At 41.4% G+C, this 18929-nt stretch overlaps 2 protein-coding genes across 6 annotated transcripts in view; one reads left to right on the forward strand and one right to left on the reverse strand.

Annotated features, from left to right (window-relative positions):
• Positions 1-18929, forward strand: part of LOC119017890 (collagen alpha-1(XI) chain-like) — a 46379-nt gene that overhangs the window by 1093 nt on the left and 26357 nt on the right. The window contains exons 2-4 of one of the 3 annotated variants that reach the window (XM_037095049.1): positions 1990-2428; positions 3380-3466; positions 5599-5800. Coding sequence is in view for 1 of the 3 variants with exons in the window: in XM_037095040.1 (XP_036950935.1) it covers positions 8884-8962 (79 nt within the window). In the remaining 2 variants the exon portion in view is untranslated. Of the gene's footprint in view, positions 1-1989; positions 2429-3379; positions 3467-5598; positions 5801-8615; positions 8963-18929 lie in introns of those variants that run through there. The other 2 variants (XM_037095058.1, XM_037095040.1) reach the window with 2 other exon arrangements.
• Positions 29-8501, reverse strand: LOC119017928 (retinol dehydrogenase 8-like). Of its 3 annotated transcripts, XM_037095133.1 has the most exons (7): positions 8380-8501; positions 5608-5776; positions 2221-2382; positions 1927-2106; positions 1560-1653; positions 1084-1267; positions 31-963 (listed from the first exon to the last, which is right to left on the reverse strand). In XM_037095133.1, the coding sequence occupies exons 2-7, from the start codon at positions 5711-5713 to the stop codon at positions 736-738; spliced, it is 954 nt and encodes a 317-aa protein (XP_036951028.1). In that variant the 5' UTR covers positions 5714-5776; positions 8380-8501; the 3' UTR covers positions 31-735. The 3 variants fall into 3 exon arrangements, with proteins under 3 accessions (XP_036951036.1, XP_036951028.1, XP_036951021.1); XM_037095141.1 differs by lacking the exon at positions 5608-5776 and having other exon boundaries at positions 29-963; positions 8380-8428; XM_037095126.1 differs by lacking the exon at positions 8380-8501 and having other exon boundaries at positions 32-963; positions 5608-5794.

The following is an 18929-nucleotide window of genomic DNA, read 5'->3' on the forward strand; positions in this document are numbered from 1 at the left end:
GTTGGCAGAAGTCTATAGTGCACATCAAATTAATGTTACTTTGGCTTCACGGCTGTGTCCAGGTGTAATTAATGGGTCCATGGCTGATGGACAGATTTTTAACAATTATCCTTCAAATGTGGCTTTCAAACTTTAAGATAAAGATATGTAACACAGGCAGGGCATTTTTAATCTCCAAAAGGAAAGTTCTTGTAACAGAAACTATCAGGCAACATATAAGCCAATAACTGCCAATAATATATTATAACAGGAAGCACTAACACAACAAGTTATAAATGACACATTTTAATGCCAAAATACTTGCTCCAATACACAGATGGAAAAATATGTACATAGATGCAAAAACATGGGCTACAAATGTGTTATGTGTTGGACTATCTTTATATATGTCTTCTTTTTCTTTGTAAAACAACATGAAATGTGACATTGTGTGGGACTGATGGGTATAGATAATGAAATCAGGCTACAGTACACACTTGCAAACTCTACTAATTTGGCACGCTGGGTAGGCTAACAAATGATAGAATATGTAGTATTTAAACTGGTATCTGTACATTCATAAGCTACAAGGTCTATACAAAGACAAGAAAATAGGACTGTTTTTTACAATACAGTGTGGCAGGTCACAAAACTTTCTGAACTGTTTGACACCATTAATGTACATGTTTGTTTTTCCCTCTGATAATCTGAGCCCAGATTTTGGTCTGTTCGTATTTGTCTACACGTTACAAGTTTCTAGTTTGGTGAAATTGTCCTGCTCCTCAGACATCCACAGGTGAGATACTTCATGGCGGTCATGCTGACGTGCATTAGAGGGCCCAGGTTAAAGAGCATGTGGTAGAAGGCGTGGACAGACAGGCCTCCAGTTTCATCAGCGTACTTCAGCGCTACGATGGGAGTGTACAGTGGGTTGGTCAGGTTACGGAAACGCGGGCTACTCGCTTCAATCACTTTCTTGGTACACTGCAGGGAATTAGAGAAGAGGATTGACAAAAGACAAAGACACAAGATTTGCAATCAGATTACCACAGACAGACAGATAAGTGACAGTGAGCCAGAGTCACAGACTGTTTTTGAACTTACTCTGGCGATGTCATCAGGTGTTTGTCCCAGTGTCTCAAAGATGTCAACAGAAGAAGGAAGGTAGACATTTTTGAAGTAATGCACCGTGTCAGGATCAGTTCCAGGATACTCCTTCTGCTTCACATCCTGAATCATCTTTGCCTCAAATTCTGTGTGCACCGGTCCCGGCTCGATCAGTGACAGTCTAATTAGAGAGGAAAAGCAAAGGGGGGACATAAGAAGACTGGAACTCAACAGCATCATCTAAGTAATTTATTAACCCTAGATTCTTCCTAAGTTAAAACAAAGAGCTGCTAGCACACTGGAACACTCATTTAATATAACTGTTATTCAGACAAAATAGTCAAGTGACAGAAAGCATGTTCAGCAGTCTAAACAATCAGTGTGTCAGTAATTAAACTAATCATAGTGTAGCTCTTTGTATCTCATGTTACTGGTTTGGTAGTGATGACAGAAGTAACATAGGTGACACTCACGTGACGTTAAACTTCAAGAGCTGCACAGCCAAACTCTCACAGAAGCCCTCCATAGCAAACTTGGAAGCTGCATACACATCATTAAACACCACACCTATAGAAAGACAGTAACAAACATTAACAGTTTAATATATCAGTTCTTATTTTTCAGTGTTTGTAGACAAATCCCTGTTTGTAAAGACATCCAGTAGCACTTGAACTCCTTGTCTCTTTCTTCAGTTATCCGCCCACTCTTCCATTCGTCCATCATTAACCCAACCATACATCAGGCTGAGGCTGACTAACCTGTCATTTATCTCTCTACCATTCAACGGCCAACCCGGCCTCCTCTCCCTTCACTCATCCAGTCAAACATCTGTCTGCTAACCTTGCAGCCCCATCACACTGCTGACCACGATGATGTGTCCTCCTTTCCTTTTCTTCATATCAGGCATCACCTCCTTGATCATGCGGATCACCCCGAAGAAGTTGGTCTCAAACACTTTCTTCATCTCTTCGATGGGGATACTCTCCAGTGGACCAACTAGGCCGATACCTGCATTATTGACTACGCAGCAGAGTGAAAATGAAACAAAGAACACGATGAAGAAGTTTTGGAATTAATATCACTTTGGGACTGTGTAGCAATGCATTGTCCAAGACAGTGAGGATTCACACTCACTGAGGACATCCACGTGTCGATCTTTGATGCCGTTGATACACTGTTTGACGGAGTCATCGTTGCAGACGTCCAACACAGCCAAAGAAAGAGTTTTTCCGTAAGCATCCCCGGCTGCTTCCACCAGCTTATCCTTACGTTTCAGATCACGCATGGTTGCTATGACTGTGAACAGGTGGAAGAAGGACATGTCAGTAATCAGGATAAACAGGTAAGCTATTACCATGATAACAGCTGTGTGTCAGTGCTTCAGCTGCATCAGGCTCAAGTTGGGCTTGGACATGAAAAACACAACACCTGTCAAGTTCGGTTCAAGTCAGTGACATCCCTATCAACCTCAGCTGTACTGTTTAAGTGTTGGTAATTAACTCCATAATTTCAGTTATTTCTTTCCATTTACAGCTTCAATAAAAGAGAAGCACTTCCACATTGACTTCAAACCAGAAATATTTCCGTCCAAGTTGGATAATCCTCATGCCTTTTTTGACTTGTGTGCAGGCTTTACTCTTTTCAACATTCTGTTGGCCGGTAGCCCTGTGTGCAATTGTGCTCCTTAAATTTTGATGGGCAGCTTCCAAGTGTGAGTTTGTCAATGGATGTAACACTCCCTGCCTACCTGCAGCTCCAGCACTACCCCTCCAGGCTGCTGCTCTAAATAGACATGCCTGATTAGGCAAGCTGCCCAGGCAAATGAGGTTACAAAAAGACATTATTACTGCCCCGAGTCAGACAGAGTTCATTGGATCAGGCTATATATAATCTCACACAAGATACACACATAGGCACAAACAACATGTTTCTGTTCAGTGGTGCTGCGACGATTATTCAAATAATCAATTAGTCGATCAAAAGAAAATTAATTGAATATTCAGTCTTTTTTCAAACAAATAATTCAAACATTACCAGCTTTGTAAACATAAGGCTTTTGTGCTTTTCGGTGTATTTTACGACAGTAAATAAAGAGTCTTTGGGTTTTAGACTGTTGGTTGGACAAAAGAAGCAATTTGAAGATTTCTTCAGGCACCATTAATCATGAATATAATTGCTGATGCAGCCTTAATGTTGTGTAGACTTCTGTACATTCATATACACAGTATATGAGCTCTGGGGGAGAATTTCCATCCTGACTGATCCTGTTTTTAATGTACATTTCCTGTCATAGGAGCAAACGGAAAGAAAGGAACAAAGGTCACGATGAGCTGGGAGGGAGATGCAACAAAAATATTGCAGAAGACAGAGCGGCTGATAGGTGAGAGTGGAGGGTACACAGGCACAAAGGACACCGTATTCACATTCATTCCTTTCCTGACTCAACCTGTTTTTTTCCCTGAATTTACACCCTGCATAACTAACAGAAATAACAACAATGTTGAAGCCCGTGCTAAAGATATTTTAAGCAGCCCACATATAGCTGCTCTGTCCTCATGAACAGTCGTAATACAGGAGCCAGTTTACATATTAGTATTAGCGTCTTTTTGTGGAGCTCACACCACCTGCCTCCTCCAGGAATAGCCCTCACCAGTCTGTCACTCACAATGGAGTTAGTCAGCCAGGCAATAATTAGCCTAAGTAGTCGGGCTTTAGTCATTGTCTGGTGTTACATGTGTGCACATGTAAGAGTGACTAAAGGTTAAGTTAGGATCAGAGACATGAGTGTTAGCTCGAGGCTCATCCGTCATCTAAAAACTGAATTTAACATTTTTGCATCTCGGATAAAAAAAGGAAGTTATTGTTTCCTGTTAATTTTCAGAAAGGGAAACTTGCTTGTGTCTTGTAAGTCTGCGTGCTTTTTCTTTTTCTTTTTTTTTTAAAAAATCACTGTGATGTTTTCATTGCTTGTTAACGCAGTGCTGATTGAAAAAGGTCTACACTGCTGCATCACGAAAGGAACATGGAACTGACTTTAATGCAGCATGAAAATGGGATAGAAACCCGATAGACACCTGGAACAGCAGATGAAATACATTAATATTTCCAACACATGATTTAAGTTTTTATTATTGGGCTAACCCATGAGAAACCCTGACATGATGCTTTAAGTGAACCATCAACAATATTTGGATGAGAAAAGGTGAAAAAGGTAAAAGAAAAGATCTCAATATGACAATATGACAATCCATATTCATTTGATGGAGCTTCTGCTCCTTTTACAACCACCTTTATTGTTTATTTACAGGTTGTAAAATACTGACGCTTTGGATTGGTGGGTGGTCACCCATAATAATCAACTATCTTCCTCCAGAATCACTTTTTGAATCTTCGATGTAGGAAAATGTTATATTGAATATAGACAGTGTGGGCCTTAAATCTGCTTAGGAGGAGAATTTGTAGTTGGATGTAACAGATGAGTAGTTGCAGGATCCCTATAGAGGAATACACAAAGCCTCAATTTGAATTAGGTGTGTTCTGATTCTGCTTGACTTCATTTCTCTGTGGTTAAACTTGGCAACACTGTGTTCCAATGGTGAGTCTATTTATGACTGGTGTAAGCTGCCTTCTGTCTAAGTATTGGTGGTCTGTTTTCCAAATGCTTTTGCTCAAGCAACACAACCTCACCAACTGGCTGAAGTAGTAAACAACTTTTGTTACTTTATTAGCCTCCAGGCAAATTCTCTTAAACTAGAAACATCCACAGCCTCTTAGTGGGAGAGACTGGGAGAAGTGTGGCAGCAGTCAGAAAATCTTAGGTTTTTACTTTGTGGGTGCACTGAAATGGCTAAAGATGTATAATTTTATCATAATCTATGTAGATGTAACCATTTCCTATGATAAAGTGGCACATATTGGGCGTGCTTATTGGATCTTAATTGAATGTCCAGCATCCATTTTTGTCTCAAAAGCCTTAAAAGCTAAAAATAAAAAACAGTGTTATCACACAAAGCTTTTTGGTAGCCTAAATGAAAAATTCTACCCCCAGTGACACTGCTGCGATCTCTGAACCTCCCTGTGTGGACAGGAATTACTGTGATCTGTGGAGTCAGACAGTTGTGTTATTGATTCATAGTTGTTATGTCTACGCCTGAATGCCTGAATTGAATTGAATCCTCATCTCATCTGGTTCAGATTTAGGTGTTAATTTAATGTTTTATATTTAAACCACTGCAAAGGCTGTCTAAGTGCGATGGAAATCACCCATCTGTTGTGTATTCAAACGCACAGAAACAGAGACAGTGGCTTTAATCTACATAATCATCTGGACTATGTAATACTCTTATGTCTACATCAGTCGTGACGTAAGCATCTCATGTGTAAACAATGCAGAAAAAGTAAAGGAGAGAAATTGACAGGACGTTTATTAAGCTATTATCTTTGTTCATATTCTTTGACATTTGTCATTATTCTTAATTATACATTTCCTCTCTCACACACATACACCCACAGCGGACCTACCGTGATAGCGCTTCTGTGCGTCATTGGCCAGCATCACAGCCATCCTCAGGCCAATACCAGAGGAGCAGCCAGTGATCAGCACCACTTTCTGTCCGGGACTCGCCATGATGCCCTGCTGCCTCTCTGCACTGCTCTGCTGTCACTCTAACACACCAGCAGACAAGCAGCTCTGTGGGATGAGTGGTGATTTTAGGTAAGAGCCACAGTGTAAGAGGATAAGAGAGAAAGAGAGAGAGTCACATGGACCGAGTGCAGAGCTGGGATTATCCAACTGGTACATGGTCAGTTGTCCCACCTGGTCCCACGGTTGTTTCTTATTTTATTAAATCCATGAGGTAAATTCAGCATTGTAGTAAACTTATAGATCCCCTGACTGTCAGGACCAATTTGAAGGTGAATTTTGGTTTTTAAATGTAAATTTCTGCTTGTTAAAGAGATTTGGCGCCACCCAGTGGTCAATATGATTTTTCTTTAAATCACTGCACACTGTGGATGAAGTTGCTTCTTGTATTTTTAAAAACCAACTAAATCTGGCTTCTGTATTCATGATGATGCCTGTGGATGTTTTTTTTTTATTATTTTGGTTTATTTTAATTTTTAACTTTATTACACAAGATCAACAGAATATCTACTAACACCCATAAAGGTATAGAAAACAAATACTCCTGAGCTGGCAGAGGCATGGCCACAGATCAGAGGCAAAGTAGAACAGGTCAGTAGTGGGACAGGTATATTTTACACAGCAGCTTCTCGTTTTGGCAAGAAATTGGCAGGGAGTTCACAACACTTCAGACACACACAGCCACCGAGTGACCCTCCCACATCACCAAACTACCCTGGGGCATTTAGTGTGGTCTGAATACAGCCTTAGCATGGGGACACTGACCAGGCAGCTGTATTTGGTGCATTGGGAGTGAAATTGTTTGGAAACAATGTAGAAAAAAAGTGCATAGACACACACACCCTGACTTCTCCCGGTACATATGTGCCGTCATTCCAACATACAAAATGACCATAAAACTGGCAGAAGGATGATATGTGAGCAGGAAACAACTATTACCCACTAAGTTCTTTTTAATCTATGTAAATTAATTTACACCACAGGTGTCATGAAGTTGTGGCTCAGGTAAGTCAAATTGTCAACGGAATCAGTTTAGAAAGCCTCCATGTTTTAATAAGAATATCAGCATTTGGCCCCCAGTCCATCCACGCTCACATGGCAAGAAGTACAAAATCATTCTTCCTCTCTCTTTCTCTCTCTCTCACACACACACACACACACACACACACTGTAGCTGGGAGTCATATGTTTGAGACAACCTTCTTGAAGCCGGGGGTAGGGCATTTGGAAATATGCCTGGAATCTATTTTTTTTTTCTTCAAATGCAGTCAGTATGTATGTGTGTCTGAATGCAATTAACTTCTGTTACCAAAACAGCTCTGTTTCCAAAATACAAACCTCTAATGATTATTGTACACCACATGTACAGTGTCTTTATCTTAAAACATATCATCTACATTTAACCAGATGTAGAATATGCTATATGTGTGTTTCTCTCCACGCAGTATGTTCACAAAAAAACCCATAAAAACTGTGTGCATCATCAGTTCATTAGTTACAGGCTGGAAAGCATTTATACTTTGCTCTCACCTTCACAAAGACAAAGATATGGCAGTTTTTCAAAATGCTGCTGCAAGATGGCACCAATGGGCAACAAGAATTATTCCTCCCTAAGACTCACATGAAACTACACTGTTAAAAACCTACACTTTTAATCTAACCCTCTCCTTTGTGTGCATGTTTCACTGAAGACTGACGATAATTGATGATTAATGATTTTATTCAGTCCTATCTATCGTATCTTATCCTATCTTTGATCTTATCTTAATGTTTTTGTCATGTTAAACAGATTTCGTCCCTACATCTTTATTAGCTCATATTAAATGCATTTTAATGATATATCTTGATCTGATTTGATTATATATAATTGTGTGATTGCTCCTATTCAAACGATCCTTTTTAAGTCTCATCATTTACAAGTGAATTGAATAAAAGAAAATAGTGACTGCACATCTCTTTGTGGACAATAAAGGCTGATGTAAATGGAAGCTGTGGCAGGACAGGAGAGACCTGAGGCTCATATAGGTATTCATGTGCATGTATGCATGTGTGTGCATGTACTGAGCTCCTGAGTTCTTGTCAGCCTCTTTTCACCCTATAAACATCTCCCAAAAAACCCCTTAAAAGACTCTAAAGCCCCCCCAGAGTTTTCCACATTAGTGATAAAGAATGAGAATCCCTTGAAGTAGGATGGCAGGAAGGATATTTATTTGATTGCGCCTATAGGAAGAATATGGCATAGGGAATCTATCTGTGTGTGTGTGTGTGTGTGTGTGTGTGTGTTTGAAAAGTGTGTGGGCAAAGACAGACAGGCACTGGAATTTGGAATCTGCAGCAGCATATTTTTATTAGTTGGGCAGCACCGTTGTCCTGTCCTAGCATGCTTTGTGTGTGTGTGTGTGTGTGTGTGTGTGTGTGTGTAGACAGAGAGGGAGAGAGCAGAAAATCACATGTGGCACAAGCTTTCATTGTTCATGTTGGATGTTTCGTATCAGGTCCAATAGAGGGAAACGTCGCTGGCAGGCTTAACATTCAAACATTAAAATGTGTTGCACATGTGCTCGTGCATATGTGCATTAAAAGGTGTTATAATGTGCAAGTGCCGGTGCGCGCGCGCAGATAGACGCCACACAGTCCCTTAAATCACTCACCTGAATAATGATGCTAATAGTGACACGCGCGGTAATTACGTTCCTGTGCAGCCCCCACGAGCCTCTAACCAGGAGTCTCCGGGGGGGGAGGGGTCACCCCGGAGGAGAGAGGGGGGGTGGGGAGGAGGAAGAGGAGGAGGAGGAGGAGGAGGAGGGAAGAGAAAGTGAGGAAAGTTCTCCGCGGGTGAAGGAGGAAAGACCTTTTGAGAGATTTTTTTTTTGTCCGCTGGTCTTCCTTCTTCATCCGTCCATCCAGGAGGAACGAGTGAGAGCGGGAGCGTACACGGGCCTCTCGATGTCATTGATCACCAATTAAATCAGCCTTTTACGCACGCGCGCTCTTAATTGCCAGCTGTTGGCGTGCACGCTGAGACAGACGCGCGAGCGCGAAGCGGCAGTTCCGGGAGCTCCCGCGTGCAGATCCGAGGGTCGTGGGACTGCAGGTGTCCGGGGGGAGCTACGAGGAAACTATTGGCCGCCGTTATCGATAGCTTCACATGCAATATGATGGATCGATGGAGCTCAGTGCGCGAGACGTGGCTGCTGGTGGTGTTCGTCACGGTGTTTTACACCTCAAGGGCAGGTAGGCTGAAATATCCTGGACTTTTTTATATCTTCGTCTTCCTGCATATAATTGTTATTATAAACTGATTATTCAGTGCTTCCTCTTCTCCCCTCTCTCCTCCTCTGACTGTCACATCACTGTCACCACCTGCCCTCCAGGCCCTCCTGAGCCAAGTTTAAAATTCATCCTCAAGTCATCTTTTAACATAATTTTATTCCTGTCCAGCAAACACACTCAGTGCTTATGCACCTAGACCTGTTTGGTTTGTTGATGTGAACTTGAGTTATCAGAGATGGCCCAGTTTCTAAAAACACCTCCACCTCCCACTGGGGGGAAAAAAAAAAAAAAAAACGGCTCCTAGTCATTTTCCACTTAACTCCCAGAAAAAGAGGCTCGGGTCTCCACTCTGACAGGTGATTTTGTCGTGTCAGGTCATGCAGGTTTAAAGCTTATTGAACTGAACTTGTTCTGAGCCCACTGCACATTTGCTAGACAGTTGAAAGGACCTATATGTCTAGACTTGTCCTTCCATACCTGCTGCATCGGTCCGCTATCTCATACAGCGGCATACAGGATATTTAAGATGTACAGCTGGGTAATGGGGAACAGACTGAGGCAAATTAAAGTGAGCTGTGCTGAACTTTACTGGGAACGCTTGGTTACGTATCGCAGCCCCCGGAGCTGCGCTGGAAACACATGAAGAGGACGGGTTAGGGCCCGGGGTCACTGATGTCTATCAGGTCAAGTGCAAGTGGCATCAATGTGTTTTATGGAGGTCTGTGCTGTTTTATCCCCCAATTTCAGAAAATGAGACCATTAAAACTACAGTAAGTACTCCCTTATGAGGTAACAAACCTCTGAGGGACCATGATGAAACAATAAGCACCTGTCATTTTGTTGGTTCTAACTGCTTTATCCTGTTTAACTTGGACCTTCAAGGGTAATTCCACCAATTCTACCCATTAAAGTGTGTTCACAGGTCTTGTGGAGCACTACTGCACATGTGATAAAGTGGTATAGAGTCTTGTGTGGCACCAGAGGAAGCTGCAGGTAATCTGATAAATTACCTAACTGGCTAAATTTCATTGTGGTTAATGTAGGCACCAGGCAGTCCAAAGCAGTCCAGTGGTCTAGAATTGCAATCCAGTAACACTTTTTTTTATTAATTGCGCTCCTCTTCCTGTTGCCTACATTGCCCACAATGCAATTTAGCCACAGACTGACATCATTTGTGTCAATTTATCAGATTATCCTGCTTTATTGACTTACGCAGTTGTACTCCCCAGGACCTGCAAACACACTTTAATGTGGAAAATTGGTGGAGTTACTCTTTAAGCATCAAGGCAGCTCACATGAGCAAAGTTTTCAATCTGAGCCTTTATTTTTCACCAAACATCACATGTGTTGTTGGACTTAAAAGTTCATACCTGACCTTGAAAACAATGGTTGACAAAACAATCTCACCTCATGGCCCATTTTGAAGTCTTCATCAGAAGACTAAGTTGCCAGTTGTCCTGGAATTGTAGATGCTGTGATTTGCTTTTTTTTTTATCTGAGCACTTTAAGGACTTCTCCTCCATGTTAAAGTGAATAGAAGCTGAGACTTTGAATAGATAATCAATTCCAGTGGAACCAGCAGTCAGTTAACTGAGCTTAGCACAAAGACTTGAAATTGGCAAACAGCCTGGTGTGGTCCAGCTGTAAAGAAATCAGCCTGCCAATACCTCCAAACATTTAGAAATAACATTTTAGGTAAGGCAACTCTCTGCGCCAATAAGAGTATTTCTCATTCAACTACTATTCTTGACCTTGGAATCAACACTGATAACATCACCTGATAAAGATAATGTGATATGATTGAAAGTTAATAAACGTTAATCAGTCACATACGATTTCCTCATCAGCTTTACAAGCCCAGCACATCGACAGTTCTCAAGTCGTTTCAAGCACTCAGACAAAAAAAAAAAAACCCAAGAAAAACTCTTTAAAAACTAAAGGCTGAGCCACACATCCCTCATATCCTTCACCTTCATTAAATCTGTTGTTTTCTTCATTTAATGGCTGTTTTGTTTTGCAAGTCAGCATCCACCAGCTTTATGCAGGACAGCCTCAGTAATTCACAGTGAAGGAGTCAGCGTGCAGGTGACTTGGCAGCGACTCCACCATGTTGCCTCCACCTGCTGCGTCTGAGAAGATGCTGAGAACGCCAAAAAGTATTTATGTTCCCAATCCCAATAGCTTTCAAGTCATTATTAAAAAGAATACTTGCCTGCCAGGTGCTTTTTATAGGTGATTTGATCATGTCTCAGAGGTATATCAAGGAACGAAGACTTAGAAGAATGAGCACAAAGTCAAAACAGACGTTTTTGGTCTTTGTTGCAGTATTATTATACTAATTTATCATGTGATAGCACTCAGACATTCTGACTTAAACCTCACTGTCTGTGAAGGTCATTACTGAGGTGACTAATGTGATCTCTGGACCTTTAGGGTCATCTGGGGAATTAGGTCAGGCTGTGAACCCTGTTGCACCTGGTGGTCAGAGACGCCGTCCTTGTAAATCAGATTTTATTTGTAAATAACCGTCCTTGTTGAGAGAAACACGCGGACAGAAAAACAGACGTATGCACTCGCTCCCCACATGCATACATGCAGTCAAATATCTGCTTCTGTTTTGTTCTCACGTTCCTCTTCAGCTGCAAACTCTTTCATAACTCACATTATGAAACCGTCTACAGTTACAGGGTACTTTTGATTTTTAGCCTTCTGTCAAATAGGGTCACACACCTGGCTGTCAGCAAGCTGGGTTTGAATTATGATCATAGTTACTTAAACAATGTGGCCAAGTTACGGTCAAACATGTCACAGTCTGGCCTAAGGTGTTGCAGTGTCTAACCCAGCTCACTGTCAGCACGTAACGTATGTGTTCAGGTAGCTGTAAGCCTGACCCTCGCTATTTATTGCTTTTGAAGTATTCAAAGTATTCAATACTCAAGAAACTGAGTCTGAAATCCCCTGGTTGCCGATGTAAAGAAGCTAAATACAAATTTCTTGAGTTGGAAGCCTTCCTGCTATATTTTGAGCTGCGTTAATGCAGGAAGAGAATTAGGAAAAGTATCAGGGTGCTGTTTCATGAGAAAATCGGACTTGGTTTAAGATCTGCACCTTGTACCTGGTGCAACTCTTAGCCAAGTCGACACATGTTTCGTATCTGTAAGTAGGAGATACCTGCCTCCGACGTGTTGTGCTTCTATTTTATTGTTAGGCCTCGAAAACGAAGCTTTCCATTGTAACTTTAGCAGACGATTAAAGGTAAAAGAAAAAGTCTGTTTCCACCTGCAGGGGTCTGCATACAAATGGTTGAATATTTTAAAAGTCACGCCCCTATCACTGATATCAAACCAGGTGTCTTTGATCAGAAAGATGATGGGAAACACCTGCTGTGACATCACAGATTGGGATATGGCCAGAAGCAGTAATCATTTTCTACCACATGTGACTCAGTGTGGAAATCATCCATATTTAGCAATGCTAGCAGCTCCAAGTCCTCTTAAATATTTGAGAGTTGTAATAAGTTATTAGCTGCATTTTTTATTTTCTTTTAGTACTTCGTTATAATAAGAAAAATGTTATTGTGCTAACATGCTAAGCTAAGATAGTGAATATATTGCAGTAGCTTGTTAGCATAGCCAAATCAAGATGCTGAAGTCTTGTTTCTACATTTTTAGCCTTCATATCCCCAATTTGGACTTTTGCTTTCATGCAAAAAAAAAACAATAAAAAAGATTTTGGCAAACCCACATTTGGAAGTAGTTTGAGATGTCATTCAAATCAGATTTCTACAAATGTGTCTCAGTCCAGACACTCTGGCCGCTCATATAGGATTTCAAGCTGTCTTTTGTCCAGACTCGTGGAAGTGCATCACTTCAGCAGAGAATGAGCAGAATCAACGCTGCTGCTAGGAGAGAGGTGTGGAAGACCAAAGAGAAAACAACCATCTGTTCATAATGAAATACCTGTATCTGTTCCATGAGTTGACAGTGTGATTGTTTGGACAGTGAGATGATGGATCTAAATCTTTTCATGCTTTTGTGTCTCCAGCGTACGCATCAGTCACTATGTTCGCACCAAGGGGTTAGCAACCCCTGTAGATATCTACCTATCTACCTATCTTTTGGTTCTATTCAAAATACTAGAAAAAGCTTCACCACAAGGCAAGTTATTTTGCTGATGACATCCGGAAGTTAAAATTTTTTTGAAGAACTCGGTCAGAGAAACTTGAGTTGAAACACAGTAACATTCCTTTCACTTGAAACGGACAACAAAGATGGAGGCACCGCCAGCAGGTCTATAAATCACGTTATGGTTGAGGCGGTGGTCAAGTGCTTTACCTCTACTTACCTGAAGATTAATGTTTGTGAATTACAGTGTTTATGGCGCTTTTGTTTTCGCCGCTGTCGGTCCTCATATAGTTTTACAACTAGACATATTCACCGGAGCTACAGCCAAGCTGCCAAGCTGCAGCCTGTATCTATTAAAGCCCTTCCAAAATATGTTGGATACTTTAAATAACTTTAAGGACACAATGAGGGCAGAATCTGAGAGACTTGACAAACAAAGACATGAACACTTATGAAGTCCAAAAACTAGATATCACTCAATAAATGAAAGAATTGTTCTCTCTATATAATCGATTGATGTATCATTGTGTCAGCACCCATGTGTGTCTAGGATCATCCCGAGTGACGAAGAGGATGTATCTCTGTGTCCTTGAATGATTTGCAACGAACAAAATGCATGTGAAAGAAAACAACAGCCATCTGCTGTTTCCGTCTGATCTGTTGTCAGGTTGTATTGTTGTAGAGAGGGATGATGCTTCCTTCAACTAAACAAAACAACGTGTGTGGAGTTGCCTGCACTTGTGATCGATTTGGAAAAGTTTTTGCAATGGTTCTTGCGAACTTGAGCTGAGTTGCTTAAATTAGGTTTTCTGGTCCATTAGACCAGTTCCTGAAGGTGCTTCTCAGAACAGACACTCAGAACAGAATTGTCAAACTGATGGTGCAGTGAATACAAAAGATTCAGGCTGTAAAAGTGTGCAGACATGACTGTAATTGGACGTTTGCCGTGGTTGCGTTAAGGTTCAGTGGCTCCAATCTTTTATTTCAGAGTGTGTAAATTGAGGGCGTAAAATGTGTTTCGATGGAAAAAGCAGTAAAACACATGAATATTTTCCAGATTTAACCCTTTAAAGCAATGAAACCACCTTCTTATCTATTGATTTATCTGGGAAATAAGTTGTTGAGTACAATTTTTTACAACTGGGTGACACTCTGTAACATGAAAATAATCACATTCATAAGTCCATTAGCAATTTTTTGAAGGGTAAAATGGCCGTCTATTATTCAGTCTGTCTAGACAGAATTACACCAACAATCTCTTGATGTATTGACATGACATTTTGACACAGACATTAATGGTCCATAGAGAATGAAGCCTAATGAATTTTGTCACCCGATTTTTCATCTCGTGGCACCATGAGGTAGAGATTTGTCGGCTTTGAGTGAAATTAATTAACTACTCAACTAATGAACAGATTGCCGTGTAATTCGGTAGAGACACGCTTTGCACAGGAAAAAAAGGAAATAACTTTGGTGATACCTTAGCTTCCCATCTTGAACCGTCTTCAGGTCTACTGGTAACTTCAGCTACATCTATCACTTATGGACATACACTTTGCATTCTAGCAGAGCTGGTCTGCGTGCCATAAATGTGTCTTATGTCTGAAATAAGGTCATTCTTTGTTCTCCGAAATCAAAGTCACTGTATGACACAACACCCAACAATAACAGAGCACAGAGCCACAAAAAGCAACGTGTAGCTGTCCGAGAAGCCCTGTGACTGACAAATATTGATGTAGACTTTGATCTGCGCTTGAGCGGAACAATGATTTTTGTTGGAATGAATATGTGAAACCGTTCGTTGTGCAGTTGGATCAGGAGGAGAGAAGATTTCGAATGAGATGTCATGTTTATGTTTCTTTTTGACACGAGTGCCACGGATTCCTAGAAGGTCTGTCCGTCTGCTCACGTATTGTTCTCTCTCTCTCTCCGTCGCTGATGTTAAAGTCTCACCTAAGTAGATGCATGTGTGTGAGTGTATGAGTGCATCAGACAGCACGAGAGCCTACCCAGTGTGTTTCTTTGATCAGAGCCAGCTGAACTGGGAGGAAAGAAAACATATGGTCGCCTCCATCCTGTTCTGCCCTCCGCACTCGTTCTCCCTCTCGTCTTTTCTCCTCTCTGGTTTTCATCTCCCGCTTTTTATCATTCTCCTGGTTCTGTCTCTGGGGAGAGCCGTGTCAGAGACGTTTGAGAAAAACAGCTAAAGAACAAAGGGTAAAAGAGGTAAAGGACCGTATACCTGGGGCAAATCCTCTGTGGGGGATTTGAACCCTGGTGTGGTGTTTGTTTCTCTGTGTGTGTGAATGTGTGTCAGTTAATCTGTCTGTCTGTGTTTTGGAGCAGTTTGGGAGGCTCGACTAAACATTAGTTCTTGTTTCTGCAAAAGGCATGTTATTGCATTCCTTGCCGTTACTGATTTAATGACGGCTAATCACAAACACACATATACAACCACACTTGTGCACAAAAACACTCACCCAGTATTCCTATGCACACACGTAAATACACACAAACACCGACGTACATCTGGTTTCCAGAAAATCCAATATGGTGTCCCAGGTTGTCTGTTGGTGTGTGTGTGTTGTTTGTATCTGTGCTTCTGCTTCACTGCCCCACTCACTGGTGTGTCCTGTATGTAACAGACATGGATCTTGGCTAACAGACATTGACCTCCACTTACACTTCACCACCTCAAAATAAGCTTGGCTAACAGGTCCGGACTGGCCATCTGGAGCGCTGGGAGAATTCCTGGTGGCCTGGTCAGCTGATCGGCCCGGAGTGTCAGGCATTCTTTTAAAACGTAGCATAGAAGTGTTTTAGCACTGACACAACCTCATGTTTACATAGTCATGTTTCATCCTCTGATTGGTTCAGCTGTATGAGAAATACAGCCTGATCTAACTAAACGGTTTCAAGGGTTACTATACCAATATTACACATTAAAGTGTGTCTACAAGTGTTGGGGAGACTAACGCAATGACAAAATATCAGGATTGAATCATACTTGAGCACACTGCTAACTGCAGGGAAGTATATAGCTGCCATTAGCTAGTTAGCTCAGTTAGCTCTGCAGCTAGCAGAAGTGTCTGTGTTTACATCACTGGCAACACAACACACAGACGTCAGAACATCGCAATTATTTTCTCTTCACAGTCTGTTTATAATTTTAGTTATTTTTTAAAATGTTTTAAGCTGAAATTCTCACATCTAAAACTATCTTTCAACATTTGTGGAAAAAGGAAATGCATGTGTATGGAAGTGATGTATGGAACTGATAATGGTGCTTCCTCTCTGTCTGGTGGAGGTATCTTTAGTTACTCAGAGCTACCAGAGCAAGTCCAGTCAGAGCTCTGAGGAAATGCCAGGTGCATTGGATGTTTTTTGGAGCAGAGTGTGTATCTAGCAATAAAACTAAAAGATATGTTAGCGGCATAACCAGTAAGCATTTGAGTATATGCAGTCTGTTGTTTTTGGCCATGGCTAACAATGAAATATTATTATATTGTAAGCCTTGTTGGCTAACCTGGTAGTTTGTTTAAAACCTGTCTGAATGCTATCCATCTCTGTCTGTCTGTCTGTTTATCTATCTATCTATCTATCTATCTATCTATCTGTCTATCTGTCTTAATGTTTTAGTTAGATAGTCAGTTCTTGTTTTGGAATTTTCTCTTCAAACTACAGTCGCTCTGCTTTATGTTGAGGCTTACATCTGACAAGTCCTGCATGTGTGTGCATGTTGATCGTGGTGCCCCTCTCACCCGAGTTTAGAGCCTCAGGTGAACAGCAGCAACTGATGGAGACCAGAACACACTCTGGTGTGTGTACAGCATGTTCTATGTACCGTGCATGTGTGTGTGTTTGCGTGTCGGAAAAGAGAGATGATCTGTTTCCCTGTGTGTATCTTGCGGATGTTGTTTTGTGCTCGTACATGCTCAGGCATCAACTGTTTAGGGAAACATTGCCTGTTGTGTTAAAGGGCACACAGAGTAAGAGCAAAGCTTCCATGTCTCATCTTGTCCTCTGCTGCGTTCAGATGTCAGTCCTGCCGATCATTTTTTGGTATGTATGGCTTAAAACCCCTCGTCTTGTATGCACTCCTTTTGAGTGTAAGAGGTGGTGTCACCCTCAGTCTAATCATCGCTCTAACATGTGTTATCACCAGGAGCTGCCTTGTAGCCTAAGAACAGCATGTTAACCGCCAAGTCATGCTAACATTTGAACTGAAAACCCCTGTATACTGTAATGCAAGTATGCTTCAGAATGGGTCACAGAGTACAATAATCTGTTCAAACATTTATACTCCATTTGATCTGCACATGGTTTAACAATAGTATTACTATTTTAATAATACTTCTGATATGAATTTCTTATGGATAATTAAGCAGACAGGAGCATTTATTATGACTACAATGAAAAATGACAGCAGCTGACGATCAACTGTTTAAGAGGAACGACATCTCCATACCACCAGTCAGCAGGTTGGGACTGGGGATATATAAACCGTTGTTATGATAAAGCAATATTTTTTGACACCACTGTCACTAATATGACCACTTTTAATTAAGATAAAAATAACTGATAAAAAGTTGCAAATGGCACTAGTGGAGAAGCGGAGGCACAAAATCTGGAGAACTCGTGCTAAATTGCTTCGCTTAAAGAGCCAATCAGAGTGACTTTTCTCACCGCCGGGCTCTGATTCCACACACTCAGTTGGCCAAAAAGCGTCCGACAGCTGCCGACAAGTAGCAACAGTGCAGGACACACAGCAATCACTAGGATTGCTGATGCTCACTGACAGCTCAGACACTGTGGAGGCCCTCAGATGGGAAGATTGATACCGCTCACATGTCTGTACAATAAATATGAAGCTGCAGCTGATTAGCTTAGCATACACACTGGAGGCATGAGGGGAAACAGCTCCTCACAACCACAAAAGGCATCATCAAACTGTGCCAAAGGATTGAATCAACACACCAAACATTTCCGTGTTGTAACTGTTGTATAGCATTTCACTGCACAGGTGTTTCTGTTTTTGTGGTCACTCAGACGATGTTTTGAATTGTGCATGAGATCATCAAAGCTGAAGCTGAAGCTGAGCAATCGGAGTAGAATCACTAAAAAAACAAAACGTCCAGAATGTCAGCTTTTTAATTTCATCCTATATAAAGCAGCTACAAGCTACAAGTTTTGATTGCACAGTAATTATCTGTATCACTTAATTACATGATGCCCTGCACATGAAAATGATGAGCGGACAGAGTGCCAGCAGGCAGGCTGGCAGACAGACAGACGGACAAACAGACGGACAAACTGAAAAAAATGGGCGACAAATACATCTGGCACTCAGACTCAGACATTATGCCAGCCTCTTGTGAGCGTGCACATGCACGTGCGTGTATGTGTGTGTTGAAAGGTGTACAGCAGATGGAGGGTTTACGTAAGCCCCTGAAATACGTGTGAAAAGAAGCCATTCCAGTAGAGGCATGCCCTCCTCTCCTCTCCTCTCCCCTACCATCTATTATTTCCTCTTCTCTCCTCTTTAACGTTCAGTATGTTGCATATTTCTCTCCCCTACTTCTCTTTTAGATCCCATCTTTTTCTGCTTAATCCTTCTTACAGACCTCTGTGACCATTGTGTCTACAGCGTTTCAAAGGAATGTGTGCATATGCAAAGTATTATTGCTTAAGCTACAACTATGGATGCAGCTTCAGGTTTCCAACTGTGTCTTTTGCTTTGTGTGTGTGTGTGTGTGTGTGTGTGTGTGTGTGTGTGTGTGTGTGTGTGTGTGTGCTCTCGGGCT

This window comes from Acanthopagrus latus, chromosome 1 (assembly GCF_904848185.1).
Source record: "Acanthopagrus latus isolate v.2019 chromosome 1, fAcaLat1.1, whole genome shotgun sequence".
In the NCBI taxonomy this organism is placed as follows: Eukaryota; Metazoa; Chordata; class Actinopteri; order Spariformes; family Sparidae; genus Acanthopagrus; species Acanthopagrus latus.